Source organism: Pholis gunnellus (assembly GCF_910591455.1).
Source record: "Pholis gunnellus genome assembly, chromosome: 20".
In the NCBI taxonomy this organism is placed as follows: Eukaryota; Metazoa; Chordata; class Actinopteri; order Perciformes; family Pholidae; genus Pholis; species Pholis gunnellus.
In genome coordinates this window covers 16727084-16746365 of record NC_136547.1, presented here as the reverse complement: position 1 = coordinate 16746365, position 19282 = coordinate 16727084, and the positions used below count along the sequence as shown (strand labels likewise).

Here is a 19282-nt window from a genome sequence, read left to right as displayed (position 1 = left end):
ACGACTCTGACAGCTATAAAAGTAATACACAGGCAAGATAAGTAAACTAAGAACTCAAATAACATAAAAGCTATTAAACAACCCAACAACACATATAATGTGGTCTAATTAGCTCCAATTTGTCCAACTCCAATGATAAAGGCTGCACATGAGATTGTCCTGGTAATTAATCAAAAATAATAACCTAATTTAACTCCTGAAAGGCCTTAATGTGGTGCATATTGTGTACTTTAGCTTTTGATACTTTAAGTACATTACTCAAATAACAATGCGGGACTCGTAATGGAGTATTGTTAATGAAAATAATAATAAATGAGACGTTATAAACGGCCGATGCAACGTTGGGGCAAATAACAATTTACAAGTAAAGAATACAGTTTTTAAAAGATAGCTTATTAGAGATTAAACAATTAGTCGATTTATTGATAAGTTGATTGCCATAAAGTGAATCAACATTTTTGATTATCAATTAATCATTTGATTAATGCCTTAAGATAAATAAGAAAAAGAAAGAAAAAAAACTTTGTTTCCAGCTTTACAAATGTGGATATTTGCTGGTTTTATTTCTCTTGAGAGCAAACTTTGGGTCTTTTTGTTGTTGTTGGGTTGTGATGTGCAGTTTACCGACCAAAGAACTTTTTGATTTAATTGAGAAAATAATCAGCAGACGAATTAACTACGAAGGAAACAGTTTGATGAAGCCCAACATTGACGGAAAACATACCTTGTACAGGACAGGACAGAAATGAACTGCAGACACACACTAATAAAGTTAGGATGGGACTTACCATGACTTAGCTCTTCACAACCTCTCTGAATATGCTTCAGGTTCCTCTGACAGTTTAACTGAAAATGGTCTGAAAGGAGGAGACAGACAGGAGTTTGATACCTGTCTGTCTGATCTCACATTACTTCTTCCTCTCTCTCTCTCTCTCTCTCTCTCTCTCTCTCTCACACACACACACACACACACTCTCACACAAACTCACACGCTCACACAAACAGACACACACGAAAATGACAGGAAAGAGAGCACACCGAGAGAAAGCGAAGCAGAGTGAATGTCTTGACTCCCATCATATTTATAGATTATGTATCTTCATGACTGATAATATTGACCATTTTTTGTATTTTTAAAACTAATTATGGGACAAGGATATTCAATAACTTTTAGTAGCAGGTCATATTTAACAATAAACTAATTGATTAATTAATAGTTTTCCGTTGTACCCCGCTTTTGTTGCCACTCACTTGCTAAAGTTTAACACTGTAACAGTGGACTACAGTCTGTGCACTAATGTATCACTGCATCGTGCAGAAAGCAAAGTACTGTGTGACTACTGTCCCTCTGCGGCCTCCATAGTCTACATTGAAACAAAATGGCTACCCCTGTTGACAACGTGAGTGGAGCTTAGCTAGCTGCAAGCTAATAAAACATGTATTTTTACCGTTCTACGATGCATAATAATACTGTAGACCGTTATGACAATGTAACATGTACTCTGTAATTGTCTGTTACACCTGAGGTTGATAACAGCGAGTGATGGTGGTTGTTTTAATACCTTCAGCTAGCCACTAGCTAACTTAAGTTTCAGTAGCATTTCTACAACAGTCTCCACGTTTTACTGCAGGTAAATGTTTGCATTGTGTTTCTGACTTGTTTCCTTTCTGACAGGATTTAATTGAAAGCGATTTGCCTGCAGCTGTACAGCTGCTGAGAAATCTCACCGAACAGGTAAGAACTGCGTGTCCATAATATTACTGTAATAATAATGTTTATTAGTAGAGATATGGTGAGTCCTTTTGAAAATATACAAACACATACATTAGCACAGTTAGATCTCACTGAGGCGTATTAATGCATAATGTTGTTTTATTGTGTTTTCTTTTTGTCTGACCCGGTGTGTCTCTTTCATCAGGATGATTTGGACAGTCACTTTTATCACAGAAAGCTTTTATTTATTTATATATATATATATAGTATCTACGTTTTCACAGCTGAACCACTGTGGCTTTTCTCTTCAGGTGACCTCGGTTACAAGTCATGTCCGTGAGCTGATAACAAAAGTCAAAGATGGAGCTTTTAAGACATCAGAGGTGAGTGGAGACTGTTATTAAATACTTATATATATTAAATTAAAATGTATTGGAACAACAAGGATTTGTTTTCCCAGGTCCGGTCCAGACAAACAGCCCTCTCTGTCTTCTCTCCCTGCAGGGTTTGTCTTTCTTGGACCTTCGGTATCACCTGCTGCTCTTCTACCTTCAAGACCTCACTCACCTGATCAGCATCAAAACAGAAGGAGGCCAAATAAAAGACAGCGACGCCTTGAACAGACTGGTCACAATCAGAACGGTGAGATGATTGTAGAAACGGGCCGCTATTAATGCACCTTTTTTTTATTCTTACATTATTCAGCTAACGCTTTTCTCTTCCTGTTTTAAGGTCCTGGAGAAGATGCGACCACTAGACCACAAGCTGAAGTACCAGATTGATAAACTGGTGCGCACAGCGGTCACCGGCAGTTTAGGTAAGCCTGCTTTTTGTTTTGTTTGTTTGTTGCGCTGAATGCATCCAACAACGGAGAAGAAATTGTCTGATTTCACAGGTTTTTCACAGGCTTCAGGGTATAACAATGTCTTTTGTTGATTTCAGCCGAAAATGACCCGTTGCAGCTGCGTCCTAATCCTGAGAATCTCGTCAGCAAAGTAAGAGCTGAATATGGTGGTCGTACATTTTGGTTTATCTTAAATTAACCGTATTGATTGCTTCAAGACATTTAATAAAATAAAAGTCAGGCTACCATTGATTTGGGATAAAACAAAAACTATAATATTTTCTACATTTCTAATTCAAATACAGAGCATACAGTAATGTGACTGTCTGACTGAGTTTGTTTCTTCGCTTCATCAACCAGTTGAGCGAGTCGGAGGAGTCTGAAGGTGAAGCTGAGAATACGGCCGAGAAGAAAGCAGCCCACTCTAGTGGCAGGAAATATGTACCGCCAAAGATTGCCCCAGTGCATTATGGTAATGTCTTATTAAACCATTTCTTGTGTCATTGCTTGTCGTAAAAACACGCATCAGTTCCGCCTTTAGTCATTTGATCAAAGAGGTTAGACTTTTCCTTAATTCAAAGTTAATTACGCTGTTTGGAACGAAGCGAGCAGCTGCTGTGATCCTTTTTTTTGGGTCCATGCTATTATCCCCTCTGGCTCATGTGCATCAAAATAAAGACCAAAAAAATATATATTCTCATCTCAACCTGTGTGTCGTCGTCCCCCAGATGGTGACATGACGGAAGCGGACAGGAAGAAGGCTCAGTCGGAGCGCCAGCGGCGAGCTGCCCTCAGGAGCTCTGTGATCCAGGAGCTGAGGCAGCAGTACAGCGACGCTCCGGAGGAGATCCGGGACAGAGGAGACTTCCAGAGCGAGCGGGAGAGTCGCGAGGAGCTACATAGGTGTTTAATTTGTTTGATCACGTTGACGCGAGAAGGCCGATATGGGACTGGATGAGATGCGGGATGGAAGCATGTAGGGACTGGGTGTGGTTTTACAGATATCCATTTTCAAGAATAACTTTGTTCTTCTTCAAAGGAAAAAATACGAGGAGTCGATGATGGTGCGTCTGAACATGCCACAGCGTCAGAAGGGCACCAGGAAGAGAGGCATGATGTCCACGCTGAGCGGCATCACACACTTCGGTGACATCTCGGCACTGACGGGCGGCGAGGAGGGACAGGTGAGCTGGAAGTGACAACGTTATACCAACCTGTCAGAAAGGGGGGGAAGCTACAGGAGAGGCCAAGGTTCAAACATTGTTCCTAATTTCTGGTCCAGAGATCTTTTATAAACTGGGTTTTAGTGGGAGTTAGAGGCTCTAATGAAGCAGTGGACTGAAGAGAACAGGACACAATGAATTACCTGTATATTATTATTCAGTTTGGGCTGCCACCAGCGCATAATTAATGTCTTACAGAACTCTTGGTCTGGCGTGTTGTCATACCTGCAAACTTGTCGCTTTTTTGGGGGGGGGGAATTTTCAAGGAGAAAATGTGATGGCGTGATCTTCGCAATAAAACATCTTTGTTTTTGACGTGTCGAGTCTTGGCCAATCAGCGTTAAGATGTCTACAGCGTCTTCATTGACAGTCAGTCAGCTTGATATCGCGTTAGGAAACGTTAGTGGATTGTATTGGCGTTAAAGTTCAAGTTCCGTTATCGTTCAGAGTTGCTGGGTTAACGTCAACTTCATGCGAAACTTTGTTGTCTGTTAACGTTCGTCATTATCGCGATTTAGGAGGAAAAAAAACGTAACGTGGTGAAACATGCAGCGCCCCTCGTGTTCCGGATCAGTTCACGCGGTCACTCATTAACGTTGAACCGGAACACCGGCGCATCTGGTAGAATGAGGCGGATCATGTAGTTGGGGTTAGCCAACATGAAAAGTGATTATGACCACGAAACACGAGGCCCAGATACTGATAAGATGATGAGGTCAAAGAGCTTAAGGAAGAGGACGCTGTTTGTGTAGCGCAGCTTGACGCAGGGCTGAGCTGTGAGGGGGGCGGGGCCTGGATAAAGGTGGGGCGGGGCCTGGATAAAGGTGGAGGTGAAAACAGACGTGAGTACAGCTTCCCGCTGTCACAGTGTTTTACATACATTGATAAGGCAGGGTATGCTGAATACAGCCTCTGCTCCAAGGAGATAAAGTACAGCAACAAGGGCTCACGTGCCCTCTCATCACACTGCCAGACAGAAGTACACTGTAAAAGGTGTTCACTGTGATGACCAGTGTACTTCCAGTCCCACGTGCACTCGCTCTCAATGGATTTTGTCTTAATAAAGGTTAATATGAATAATAATATTGATTGGAGAGAAAAAAAAGCTAACTAGCCAGCTGTTCAACTAGAGCTGAAATACTGATTAATAACTGAATAATAAATTAGTTTTTTGCTTAAAGTAAATATTGTCTTATCACTTTATTTTCTTCTCAGAGTAAACCAGAATGCTACATTTTAAAGATCATATTTAAAATAAAATTCTCCCGGGGGAGCATGCCCTCTTATGAGGTTGCAGGTGTGGTTGTACTTGACGCGCTCATACATTTGTATATCTCGGTGACTCAGTCGTCTGGTGCTGTTGGCAGCCGTTAACACTGAAGGCCCACACAGGTTTGGCGTGCCGTCACTTTCTGCCGTCATAAAAAGCGCTGATGAGTGAGAGTAATGACCTCATGTGGAGAATTCATTCGGCTAACTGTATTAGGGGAAATCCACGTGCTATTTTTAGATTTAGTGGTGGACGACACGTGAAGCCACCAAACGATGTTAACGGGCTCATCTCTGTGCAGTATGAATGGGAGCATTGTGGCTCGTTTTTTTAATTTAGATCAGTCTTAATGGGACTGCTGGCTCTTACACTTTTGTCTTTAATGGTGCAGGATGGAGAGAACTCTCGGCCCAAGAAAAAGAAGAAACTCATGAAGAAAAAAACCAAAAGAAGAGGTGAGAACATTCAAATATACCAGATGGCACAAATTACTTTACTGCCATTTCTTTGAAGTAACTTGAACTCCTACGTGATGTCCAGAGAACCTTTCCAACACGGGCTCTGTGTTGATTCTGCTTTTATTGTAACACTAGAACCATGTGATTGGTGTAATTTTGTCAGTTTATAAAAACTGTTTTTAAAACCAATACAATATTGATTTGAAATGCAGCTAAAGTGCTTTTATTTGCTTCCTGTTAATAATCACCCGTGTCCTCTACAGCCTTCAAGAAGCACAGATAGACCTGAAACGTGACGTCCACTGAAGACCAAACGATGACACGGAGACTTCTCAACAACCGTCATCACTTTAGTTTATCCTTTAGAGTTTGTTACCATTAATTCCCCACTTCAGTATGATTTTTCATTGTTTGTGGAATAAACATTTACTGTTGGATTTGTATGTCACGTTATTCATCTCCATCAGAGGGCAGTCACATTGCTTACTTAGACAATTGGGACAAAACGCTCCTTGTGCCATCTAATAACCCTCTCTGCTAGAGAGCCGTGATGATATAGAGGAAATATGCAGCAGATGACATTTTAGGACACATTTACAAGTACTGCTGAAGAAACCCATTCAAGTTGACTTACACATTATTGCTGGAGAAGCAGCCAGATTCTGATTCAAGGTCTAATCACAGCCTGGTGCAACAGTGACAACACAGTTTTAATCTGAGTGAGTGCAGTTTGATCATCGTTTCACATTATGCACCATCAAGGGATAAACCTTAGTTTACCTCGCAGTACGAGGGTGGTCTTGGGCTTTAAGGTTTGGCCTGCATTGTTAGTTATGACCACTTCAGCAGACCAGTCAAAACAAACACACACAAGCAGTCTCATTTTTACACAATGTCTTTATTTTATTTTTTTTCCCTAATACAGACTCATGGGTTAAAAATAAAAATAAAAAAGCAGAACATTTGTTCAAACCCACTCCCCCTTTTCAAAAAAGAAAAAAAGGTCTCCACACAAACCCCGCCCCTACTTTCCCCACCCTAAAATAACAGCTCCGGCCCACTCCGTTTATTAAATTAAAATTCAATGCCGTTAGCTCTTCAGCCTTCCTCAGACAAGCCGTGACTGCACTGCGCGTAGTCAGAGAAAGGGGGCGCATCAAGGTCCGCACTGTACACCCCAAAAAACACCCTCGTCTCTGGTCCTGCCTTCCTCACTCTCACGCAAACTTGCCTTCCTGCCACTCAGCTATGTTGGCTTCAGCTCTCTGTATAGAAATCATGTGTTGGATTGGCTGCCTGTTAAGTTCCGTGTGTACTGCGGTGTTTGTTGAACAGGTGTGTGTGTGCATGTGTGTGTGTGTGTGTGTGAGTGTGCGCGCGAGTGTGTGTGAGTGAGTTGCAGTGTGAAAGGGACTAAAAGCATCATCAGCGTTTGCTGTTGTAGTAAATGCCCCCCGCAGCGGGCCTGTGGTCGCCCTGCCCCCCTCCCCCACCCCCCCACACGGACAGGATGGGGTGAGTGTGCATAGCGGGAGCAGAGAGAGAGAGAGACGCTGCGGAGACAGTGGGGGGGGCCTGTGCCACCTGGGGAGGGGTCGTCAGCCTCCACTGGTCTTGAAACCTGAAACGACAAGAAGTTGTCTAATATACAGAGAGAGGACGGGGGGAGGGAGAGGAGGACAGACAGGAGACAAGGAACACAGAGGGGAGGGAGGCAGGGAGGGGAAAACAGGTAGGTGGTGGGGGGGGGGATGGAGGGGTTGCACGAAAATAAAAACATTGATGTCTGTCGAAAGAATAAAACGAGCTGTGGCCATGCCTGAGTTGGAGGTGACAGGTATGGAGGAGGAACCCCACTCCCACAAGAAAAAGAAAAAAATCTATGCATGTACAATCCCACTGAACATTGAAGGTCCATCACTGTCCAGAGAACAATCCATGGTGTGATGAGCCAAAGAGGGGGGGGTTAGGGGAGGAGAGGGGGGGGGAGAAAAAGCATGAGTTATAAAAATGCAGGGAGGGGAGGGCAGAGAACGGCGAACACAAAGAGGGTGGAGGGAGGGGTAGGGAGGCAATGATATAATCCAAACCACAAACAAATACTCTGGCTAGTGGAAGTTTCACATATGTACGGTACATTAAAAACAAAAGTTAACAGTATATTCTCTTGTTGCCGCCCCCCCCCCCCCCCCCCCCCACGTTTTTTTTTTTCTTTTCTTTTTTTTCTCTTTTCTTTTCTTGTTTTGGTGGCAGTGGAGGGTGAGTGGGTGGGCTGTGTTGGTGATGGTGTGAAAGCAGGAAGTCACAGCCAGACCAAAGGAGACACATCTGCAGCCTGAGATACCACCATCTTCTCTTACATCCCCCCCTCCCTCCTCCCTTGCCACCCCTCAAAAATTAACAAAAAACAAAGAAATCAGCCACCTTACTCGTTCCCCAATGGCCAACTGATACCTTACCAGGGGCGACCGCATCAACCTCCGCACACGCACGCTCACACACAATCGCACACTGCGGCCAGTCAGTCTCTCTGTCCAGGAGAGGTGTTTTTTTTTTTTTTTTCTCTTTTTTGTCTTTTTTTCCTCTCTTCTGGGATTCTCTTCTTTTATTGTAGGGGAAGGGAGGGGGGGAGGAGGGGGGGTGACTTTTTCATTGTGTGCGTGCGTGTGTGTGTGTTTTTTTTTTCTAAATGGAAGAGAGGGGAGAGGGTTGATAGTAAGGGAATGTTGGAGAGGGGGGGGGGGGGGGTTAGTAAGGGGAATACCACGATGTTGTTCGCCCTCGGCCCCTGGAAAAGAGAGAGAAAAAGAGGGTGAGTTTTTTTCTGGTTGGCTTACGAAGACTGACACCAATTTCCTGGTGTGATATAATAAAAAGATATATATAGATATATAGATATACGTGTGAGATTGTGGCCAGAGAAAGGCAAACCGAAGGGGAAAGAATATATTTACGTATTTCAATGACAGAATGTTTAGGACAGTGTTCACAATCAGTCATACCATCTTAACGGTATTGGGCCTTGGATCTCACAAGGTGTATTACAACCAATCAATCTGGAAGAGCAGACTACAGTGCTGAAAGAAGCTGAAAGCAGCTCGTCAAGAGAGGAAAAGTGTTTAAGTTCCAGATGTTGGAATAAGGATTTGTGTTTGGGTGTGAGGGGGGAAACAGCGAAGGCACTCTCTCTCCCTCTTTCTCTCTCTCTCCGTCTCTCTCTGCGAGAGCCGCCTCTGGGGTCACTGTGGGGAAAGACCTTGAGGACAAACAGCACCACACATATACCCGCCCCCGGATAAGACAGTGCACATACATATACACACACAATCATCATCATTAGACACTCAAAACACTGCCTGACACATACACAAAAGCCAGGCAGCAGCAAAGCTTCCACACACCATCTGCTCTCTCACACACACACACACATCATTCAGTGGCAACAAACACAAAAAAAAAATGTCACACTGGGACTGACGCCAGCGGTTGTCCGGCTAGATGCTGAAGTCAGGCTGCAGTAATGAACCCTCGTTTCTGGGAGTGAACGCTGTAAAAGGTGAATCTGCGGTTGGAGTATGCATGTCTGTGTGTGTGTGGGAGGGGTTCATGTACATGCACTCTACATAGGCACCAAACATGAGTACAGTATGAGAGTCTTCTGGCTCACATCAAAATCTAGGCCTTTCACTATGCTGACTTGGGAAGATGACAACGTGACGTTAACGGACGCAATACACGAGAAAACGCTTCTTGCAGCCGGGGCACCAATTTTCATTTTTTAAGAGCACGTTAACATGAATGAGTCTTTGTTCTCAGTCAGGGTGAAAGGCTCCGAGGTGCTACACAAATGCTACTATTTGGCTGCGTTGTCTTATAATATAATTAAATCCTAGCAGCCAACGTTCTACTTCAGCCTGCAGAGAACAAAAAAAAACTAAAAACCTTGCTGTGGCCTTGTTGAAGCTTAACTTCTTATCACACAAAGCCGAGCAACACCGTGATACTTTAATGAAACATATCTCTTGGACGGGCAGTGGGAAATCTTCCCGAGCACACAATGGGTCAATGCAAAGATTTGTTCGTTTTTTTTGTGTTCCAAAGACAAAACACAAGTGAAAAGTGTTACTTAGTTTAGAGCCGAGCCCAAATCTATTCAACTGCAACACTGACGCAAGTAGACCAGCGATGAATCCCTAATGTTGCAACCAGGCGGCCCTTCTGCGCTCTGCGTGCAGGAACGAGTCCTTAATCGCAGAGGTAGCATTTCGGTTCCCTCGTCTCCAAGGCCAATGGGGTTTTTAGTTAAAAACGCCTAAAATAAGGCCTGTGGTGAACACAAGCGAGATTTTAACATTTTGTTTCTACAATATCGAACACGTCAGTGGATACCACTGGAGGGAATTCCAGTGAAGCTTTTAAGTGTCTTAACGCAAACAAGTGGCTAAACGAGACTACTAAGCAGCATCGCAGCGACTAGTCCGCCGTCACAGCCTCGTCTACTCGCACCACTGTGGCGGAGTTATTTTATAGCTTAACGTTAGCTTCAACTTAAAAGTGCTCATTTTGCTTGTCGGTACCATAAACTTGTGTTTGCCACAGTTTATTTTCTGCACCAATCCAGAGCCCCTGTTGGCTTTTTGTCGAGGGAACCAGTGCGATGCCAACTTTCATGTTGGCCTAAATAAAACACGTCTTCCCTGCAGCGCTCTATTCTCTATTCAACCTGACTGACTGCAGAAGACGGAGCTTTAACTGTTCATTTTTGTGCCGTTTTTAAATTTTTTTGCACTTCGAACGTTATTTTTCTATTCAGTTGGATGTCAATCCTTACTTTAATTATCTTCACGCAACTGCTAATCAGTCAGGCAGAACTTAAAAGTTCAACGATCACAGCAAGTCTTACAAACCAACAACTTAAAGTCTGTAAAATTAAAATGCCAACTATGTGTCTAGTCTATAAGCCACCAGATTATACATTACTATCAGTACTTTTAGCTTCTGGAGACTTGATGTAACAGCACCAACCCCCGGAGCTTTTCCCCTAGTCTGTGTGTGCCTGGTCCTGCAGCTCGGCCAGATCCCAGAGAGTGAACGGGCAGGGTTAGGGCTTCTTGGTATGTGTGGGAGTGGCTGGGGTAAGTGCACGGAGAGATTAGAGAGATTCTGACCTTGAGGTTCAGACACTTTCTCACACAAAGGAATGAATAGACATGTAACCCTTTCTTGTCCTTGTTTAAAAAAGGCAGCCTTGCTGAAAAGGGCAATCTTTGCACAAATACTTGAGTGTAAGAGAAAGAAAGGAGGACTACACACGAGGAAAAATGGAATAAATAGGAGCCGGTCAGAAGAATTTGGCAAACTGTTTCACCGCTCGAATAAAAGGCCTCTGTATGAAGGTTTTTCAGCTCTTTCCAAAATAACTGCCGCAGCATCTTTCTCTGTTGCACATTAAGTATTAAGCAACAGCCAAGGCCTGAAGGTTCCAGATGCTTTTCAGGGACGATCAATCAGAATCTCTCAGTCTCAAAGCTCAGTGCATGTGTGGGGAAGCTGGCATGCTGATCAGTGGGTTTATTGCCACACCTTCTTTCTCATTTTAAAAATAAATAAATGTGGCTACACAAGGCTGATATGGAGTAACCAGTGAGATACCGTAGCCTTGATTTCTCACTGCCCTCAGGGGCGAGCCATATTTGATATAAAAAGAGACTTGTTGTTCATATCTATGTTTAATTACGCTCAAAAGCAACCAGATTGTTGCATGAATCATCTTTATAGAAACTGTGCAGCTCTAGTTAATAGTTAACTGCCAAGTGTTTAAATCACATACTGTAAACATGGTTACATTTGCAGCAGGGCCCCACTGCAGAGCTCTGAGTTAAAGCCCATCAAAACACTATGAGGAGAGCCACCAGAACCCCAGAGCACAGCACTCTGATCAACACCAGGCTTTATTCTGCTGTTCAATATGGATCACAGTAATGCGACCATAGTATTGATGGAATGGAGCATTAGATGCAGTAGAGTGAGGCAAGGCTACGGGTCACACAGCACAACATTTACAGTTATGTAAAAATGCTTTGCACTTCTCCCTGCCATATATGGTCCAATCACAAATCACATTCCAAGATGTCAGCCCAGTACTTTTCTGCTATGATGCAGGAGATTGCATTGGCCTTGACTCAAACATGGTTCTAACTAACGCAGAATGTATGAACAGCCTGGGAAGACCTAAAAGATGTGCACCGGGTCTGTTAGAATGGTTATATGTGATGTGGCATGCAATGAGTCCCTCAGTCCCACCACTGGCGTGACGTCTAACCCAACTACACGGCATGTATCAGTGTTTTCTATTAGTCTCTAACACTGTATGTCATTTTCTAAAGTAATTAATTTGACCTGCTCTCCATTGACAATGCTCATATTGCTCAGTCTATCTGGTATTTTCAGCGTGACCACGTTTAAAAATCTCTTAAACCACACTGTCCTGCCCATTCAAGTCTAGAGTGCAAAAGCAATATATATTACTTTAAACCTCCTCCCAGTGGCTCCCTATCAAGCACATCAAATGGAGATGATTAGTGTGTCGTCTAACTGGACATTAGCTTTCTTGTCCTCTTTGTGTGTCAAAATACAAGCAGAGGACAGTGTTAACAGACTTTATCTGAAGGCCAAAACAGACCATATTCTAACACGCTGTGGAGTAATTTATCAACAGTCCAATCCTTGTTTTCTCCTCAGCTGAACAAGAAATACCAATAATCATAATTACAGGTCTATGTAAATCAGAATGAACAGCTGCTCATCATAGTCTGCCTCGTTTGTCCCGTCATTTCCTTGAAAAACAAACACCGGGTGAGGTGCAATGCATGCAGGTGCCGTGTTTCCCTCCCCCATGGTGTCGGAAGTGATGCGTCAGCTCACCTGAAGGCCCGTCCTCTGCCTCGGGGGGGTGTGTAGCCGCTGTAGTAGCGTGCACGCGATGAGAAGCTTCCTCCTCCTCCGCCGCCTCCTCCTCCGCCTCCTCCTCCGCCCCGTGACCTGAAGCGAGCCCGTGGAAAGCCGCGGTCTGTGGTGCTGATGCCTGGTCTGTTTGTTCTCTTAGCGCCCACCTGAGCGGCGACAATCAAGCAAAGGACTGTTACATAAAACCAACATCCAGTCATAACATTCTGGTTTTTTTCAAGATAAACGAAAACCACTTGAATTCTGAATTTAGAGAGATGATTTTGCTCTGTGAAGCAACAGGAATTAGACTTGTTCCAAGATCAATATCGGATGAATCTGATACAACCAAAAATGCTGGCTTGGGTATGGAGTACGTGAGTCTATGCATCGATCCCATATCACGGTCTTCACATCATTTAGCAACTCATTTACGCTACACAGGAACAACAACATGTGTCACTTGCCAGTCGACCGGTACTAAACATGTAACTAGTAAACACTCTTATGCAGCCTGTTTTCCCCTGATAATGAGACATTGTGCACAACAAATCTGTTCAAATCAGCAGGATGAGAGATAGTTAACACTAGCAGTTAGTAGCCAATGATGCTTATTCTGCAACAGCTTGTTGCGTAAATCGCTGATTATCTTGTAAATGCACCAACATTCAACAGCTCAAAATTATGAAGTCACAGTATCGGCTCACAAGGGGTAATCTTTTGTCACGTTTGTAATCAAGATCAAATTAATTCACATTCCCCTTTTACTTCCTCTCAAAACAGTGTCACTTTTCATTCTGACCTAAAACTGCTAAAACTCTCAATGTGAGAACGTCCCAGGTGAAGGAATAAAAAGATATTTAAAGTGATCTTACCTTTATCTGCCTTCCTCTGAAAAGGGACTCATCCAATGCCATGGCTGTCCTAACAGACTCTTTGTCTGCAAACTCAATATAGGCAAACCTGAAGAAAACAAGAAGAAAAACAAATCAATCACCTCGATGTGAAACAAATATAATATACTCAACGAGCCTCAGTTGTCTGTAAAACACTAATCTGACGTCAGAGAAGATCTTGGTACAGCATGGGAGTCAATGAGGGGACTATGTGCTCAACACTCGATCAGTTCTTGTTCAGTTGGAACATTTCAAAAGGTCTTCATCTTATCTTTACCTCCGGACACCCAGAGCCTCCTCACATTAAAGTCTGAGGGTTCGGTTACTTTCACAGAATAATGCACAAATCACACATTCCTTCAGAACTAGACGTGCTAAAGAGAAAGCAGCAGCATGTAGAGCCTGACAGCACCGGTATCTTGATTCCTGAGGATCGTAGACATCTAAACGGTAAAGGAAACCTATTCCTCCGAGTGAATAACTTCATTTGTTGAAAGCTAAAAGCCAGTTCTGTTGGAGATTAATTACCTTTATAGATAATTCGATACTGACAACAACGGATACCAGCATTTTGTGTTTGCTATTTAAGTGTCGTCAAACACAGGAAAAGTAACCAGAACTCACAAAATGTTGACAGTTGTTCAATCTGGTCCCAGTCAACCGTTCTGGTTTATTGCTTCTTTATTTCCCAAAAGCCATCACATATACCCGTTCAGCTTTAGCGACACTTCATTCCTATCGATGCTGAATACATATCTGTCCACCCACTGTTGGACTTCTCTGCCAACAGCATGACTTTGGTGCATTTGCTGATTCATCCACCGCGTAGTAAAGAGACACAGTGTGATGACGGAGTCTTACCCTTTGGGATGCCCTGTGTATTTGTCACATAGGATGGTGACTCTGTTTACTGAACCACAGCCATGAAAGTGAGCTTCAAGCTCTTCTGCCGTGGCCCCGTAGTCCACCTGAAGGAAGACGGGGTGAGAGGTTTGACATGGAGAGAGCTGCACCCACACATCCTGGACCAGGAATCTAATTTAGATTTATACGTCACTTTAATGTACTAAACTGAAACGAAAACAACCAATACTGCATTAGTTTTAAGTAAACAGACTGAGGCATTTAACAATATATATTAAAAACAAAACACAAACAGCAATGTATAAGTGTGGTGACCAAAAAAAGAAAAAAGCCTAAAAGCCTAAATAAAAAAACAATCATTGTTCAATATTAATACAAACTGACGATCCTTTGGGTTCAGTAAAGTTAATTCTTGACTCTTTGAACACCCAAACAATGAACTTTGGGACGTATTTTACTGCAAGATCACAAACCAATGATAAGTAATGATATGCGTTACATAAAGCATCTTTAAAAGGGGATTTCAATACTTATAAACAATATTACAGCCCTGCAGTAACAGCAACCTAAATGCAATCAAGCATTTGTTGCAGACTTGAAAATGAAACCAATAAAACTTTTGAAAAGGCCCAAAGAGGGGAAATTTATAGGAACTTTACGATTCGGTGTCGAATAGTTTCTTTAAAAATATGATCATTTTCTTTGACGTCACCTCAAAAGCTGCAACAAGAAGAGACAATGTGGACAGAACGGCATCTATACGAGACAATTACTTACGTTTCCGACATAAATAGATCTGCCATCCGCTTCCATCTTTTCCTCGATGGACATGATGACTGGACCGACTGCAGCGTAGAGAGACAGAGAACACATCTCAGTAAGCCACTAAACGAACGGAGTATTTACACTCTTTTGCTCATTGACTGATTTAAGAGAATCGGTAATACATCGAGAATAAATCCAGCGCTCTGACAGTGCTACATTCTTACGCGACTGCTGCTATTACCGAAAGCATTCTTTGATTTTGAAACAGTCGGCTTGCTGTTTAGCCTTTCTGAGGCCGTCGCCAAGATAACGCGCCAAAGGTGAGGCAAAACGTGATGGTTCAACATCGTCTACACGGTGATTTATTAATGCACATTATAAAGATCGATTAAAAGCATGCGTTATTTTAACATTTTTATTAACAGTATTATAAATAGACTGATATTCATACCAAAATATGCTATATCATGATTTATTGGGGAACAATTCTATGTTAGTCAAGACCTATAAAAAACAAACGTATTATTTGAGTATTAACATTCCTATAATAAATACACAAATTAATTAGTAAGTTGAGCATTAGGTAATAGACCTTTTATTAACTTATACGTCTGAATTGACTCTTCCAATAGCACACTGCAGTCTCTTATTAATACTCTATTGTTGCAATAATAAATTGTACAGCCATAAAACAAACATGCTGTATCCAACCAGCTCATGCAACTATAACATTAGATGGCTTATTCTAACCTTAAAGGCAGCTTTCTATTCTTGGCATATTAGCACAAGGACTTGGTTTTGACATGTGGATGGTTTTCTAAGAATTCCTTCCACTACACGTATAACCAAGTACCGATCTAAACTCATATTTCAATGTACATTTTAATAATCTGTTAGTTTGAGGTCACTGGCTGAATGGGGTAGGGTTATGTTTTCATTTACATTGTGAGATTAAATTAGTGTTTTGGGAGGATTGAAATATGTTAAGATCATCATTATTCATTAGGTAATAGCACAGTAAAGAGAAGGATAGGAAATGTGGACGGACGGGGAGAAACAAGATGTCCCCCTACCACATGAATCCACACACTAACGCACCTGGTGGGGGGCTGAGATTCATCTGTTTCTCCACCTCGTTCTGGAGCTCCTTCAGCTTCTCGGCCTCTTCCTCCATCTCTCTAACCCGGGCTTTGATTGCCTCCAGCTCCTGCAACACACAGAAATTCCATTAGAGCAGTCAGTCCATCACGAGCATGATACAACTCAGTGAAACATTAACAACTAATGCTATAATCACATGATGTGGATGACAGTTCTGCCACGCTGACCTATTCCCAAAACTAGCCACGGAGATGTAATCATTAACCAATGTGGCCATAACACCCCTTTGCAAACACCAGGAGGAGGGCAGGGCAGCAAGGAGATGCTGAATCTGTGTAAGCGCTGGTGCGTCGTTTCTGCCCAAAAGGAAACACGCACACAAGCACACAGGGACTACCTCCATCTAAAAATGTCTGACTGGTCCTTCGCCTCTTATGTACATGTTTAGACAGTGTTATCGACCAAAGCGTCTTAATTTGGCATTAGCTGCTGCCTACAACATCAGGTCATGATATGCTTGAGTGGCATTCAAAATATAATTGGCACACAAAATTGATGAATCAGTTTCCTGTCGCCTCTCAATGACTATAAAGCAAATGTTCAGAAACAACATTACACAGATACAAAGAACCCAAATGATGAGTCAACATATTGGTAAACACAGGCTGTAAATACTAATTTCAAGACATTTATCTTGTACACACACCCATACCAGGAATGTGCTTATTTCTCTTGGTGATAAAAACTAAATGACTATGGGCTCATGCACCGGATGGTTAGCATTTGCTCTAAATATACTTCGACACCGAACACATCGATAGATAATTTACAAACAGGAAAATTGATTCGCTGCTCTACTTCAACTGAAAATCAATAAAGAGCCTTTTTGGAAACTGTAAATGTATTTGGGGTGGCGACGAGGATCGGGTCCCACGAATAAAGACACAAAACCACCACTGTCGGAAAAAATGTCTCGTTCCTCCAGTGAACGGAGAGATGGCCGTGTCCTCACGTGGCAGCGGACCCTCCTGTCTGACAGTGGTGCACTGCAGCACAGTGGGAGTCATTCCAGCTCCATCCAGGGCCGTTGCCTGTGCTGACAGGGTTCACAATGTAAAGGCTCTTTGTACCACTGGGTGCAGTGACACAGACACCCCATATTAAATGCAGGTCCTCGAACCAGAGCGAGGGTGACTGAACGGGGACATGCCACTCGATCATTGGGTATGTCGTGATCATAGGAGAGCAAGTAATCCACCTTCACAGCAAGATTGTTAAAAAACAAAATAAGCCACCGACAATGACACCTTGTAGCTACTATATATATATATATTTTTGTCGCATATTCAGTGCATGCTCCTTCACTCCCCTCCCTCGTTCTTCGTGCTCTAGTAAAACATTGAAGGATGCAAACCCAGCCCCTCAAATACCGCAACCCCCTGCTTCTGCGTTGCATTCTGCGCTCTCTTAATACCGACAGACAGTAGGTTAGCACACCCTCACAACTCTGCACTTGCTGCATAGACATCAGTGAATATGCACGAGTGTGCAGGTATTGGGGAAATTAAAATTAGGCCGACTAACTCCGATCGTGCATCCTCGAACCACCACAGCGTTACAGCGAACCCCACGTCCCACTGATGTGCGATGGCAACCATTGTCCAGAATGAATGACAAAGATGGTCAGCTGCACGTCTGTCATCTCCACCCCAGCTTTGTTAACATCTGCTAGCTTGTTAGCATGTCAGGGTTCTGTTAGCCCATCAGGCTAATAACCGTTTAAGGTGCACATTACACATTTCATCTCGTGGACTAGTGATCACGGTCGACGTGTCCTCTGGTCATTTTAACTGCAGCACTCAAGTGTTGGAGCTTTGGGATAAGCTAATGTTAGCCTTCGGTCATTTTGCAGGTGCACACACCGGTGACTGCAGCAGACAGCACACTAGTGAAGGTAAAAGGAATAAAAAGATGTCATTACCGTCAGCAGGGCGCCTTCTCGAGCAGTAGACTCGCACAGCGGCGGCTAATGGCGGCGGCCTGTCCTACCCTTGCCCCTGACTGTCTCCTGTATCGCCGTCTCGCATTTTTTTTTTTTAGACGAGGAATCCCCCCCCCCCCCACCCCCAACGGCTCGAGCTGCTCCCTGGCGCAGAGAAACTGGCGCCACTGTTGCGCCAAGATGGCTGCTTACACCACGCATGTCACCACCCATTTCTACTGCACTGCGTGAACCACAATGGCGGGTTTTAATACCGACCTAGCGATAGCAATAACGTAACGTTGCACGACATGTGACCAACGATTTGTAGAGGGGGAAAACAAATAACAAATAGCTTTGCCTGCTTTCGCTAACTTCTTGGTTTGGGCTATAACGTGTCCTGGTGCCATGTGGGCTCCCACAGCTGAAACAATGCCCTTCACTCACCGGGTCTTCGATTGCGGCCTCTCCGTCTTCTAATCCCGGTTCTTCGTCACCGACACCCGGGTCTTCCAGCTCGGGATGTCCGGGGTCTGAGTCTAGTAGGGATTCCTCCGTCAGTCCGTTACCGAACTCCGCCATCGCCCTGATCCAACTGTACCGACGCGCCTCGTGGCCAAACCAACGCACAGGCCCCTACTCACGCACAAGGGGGTAGAGTGAGCGGGGCGGCGGAAAGAAAAAAACGGCGGAAAACGCCGCTTAGAAAAGTTAAAATGGGGAATAAAATGCTAGCTACAGTTCCAGCCACTACTCAAACAGCACACCACGATGAAAAAGGACTGCTGTTTCACTCACTACCTTAAAGCAGCGGTCCTAATTTACGACAGGGAACCTAGTTTATTTACTTAAATGAGTATATAAAAAAGGCGAGGACTCTACGCGAGAGCGGCGGCGTCCCTTCAGTTCAGAAATGGAAGCTGGGGGCGGAGTCAAGTATCACTGCGGGCGTACAACTCTCAATCCTATTGGTCAGCGGAGGATTCTAGACAAACCTCTCCGATGTCTGCCGCCTTCCTATTGGATGGTCGTAAAAGACTTTCCGGTTCCCAAATCGCATGTATGCTTTTAATTGGATTACGTTTCTGTCAATCACATCCCTATCAATGGTAAGTAAATCGGCAACGCCAATTGTTTAGCAAATGAATTCCAGGCACATTTGAGTGTCATATGAATGGTCTCCTACAGTGTGACCTAAGTGACCTTTATTTAAAATATGCC

The 19282-nt window shown here is 43.5% G+C and overlaps 2 protein-coding genes across 3 annotated transcripts; one reads left to right on the top strand and one right to left on the bottom strand.

The window, feature by feature from the left end:
• Nucleotides 1-1379: 1379 nt before the first annotated feature.
• ngdn (neuroguidin, EIF4E binding protein) lies at nt 1380-5944 on the top strand (the record flags this gene model as incomplete). The annotated part of the gene is made up of 11 exons (XM_079181551.1): nt 1380-1400; nt 1676-1735; nt 2026-2097; nt 2219-2356; nt 2447-2531; nt 2657-2709; nt 2919-3030; nt 3287-3461; nt 3598-3742; nt 5443-5506; nt 5773-5944. 11 exons carry the CDS (start codon nt 1380-1382, stop codon nt 5790-5792), a joined length of 945 nt encoding a protein of 314 aa, XP_079037677.1. The 3' UTR covers nt 5793-5944.
• Nucleotides 5945-6534: 590 nt separating this feature from the next.
• pabpn1 (poly(A) binding protein, nuclear 1) lies at nt 6535-18959 on the bottom strand. 2 transcript variants are annotated; one of them, XM_079181577.1, is made up of 7 exons: nt 18509-18959; nt 16078-16186; nt 14992-15059; nt 14212-14318; nt 13330-13417; nt 12434-12621; nt 6535-7130 (listed from the first exon to the last, which is right to left on the bottom strand). In XM_079181577.1, exons 1-7 carry the CDS (start codon nt 18641-18643, stop codon nt 6935-6937), a joined length of 891 nt encoding a protein of 296 aa, XP_079037703.1. In that variant the 5' UTR covers nt 18644-18959; the 3' UTR covers nt 6535-6934. The 2 variants fall into 2 exon arrangements, with proteins under 2 accessions (XP_079037703.1, XP_079037704.1); XM_079181578.1 differs by having other exon boundaries at nt 7074-8297.
• Nucleotides 18960-19282: the final 323 nt, after the last annotated feature.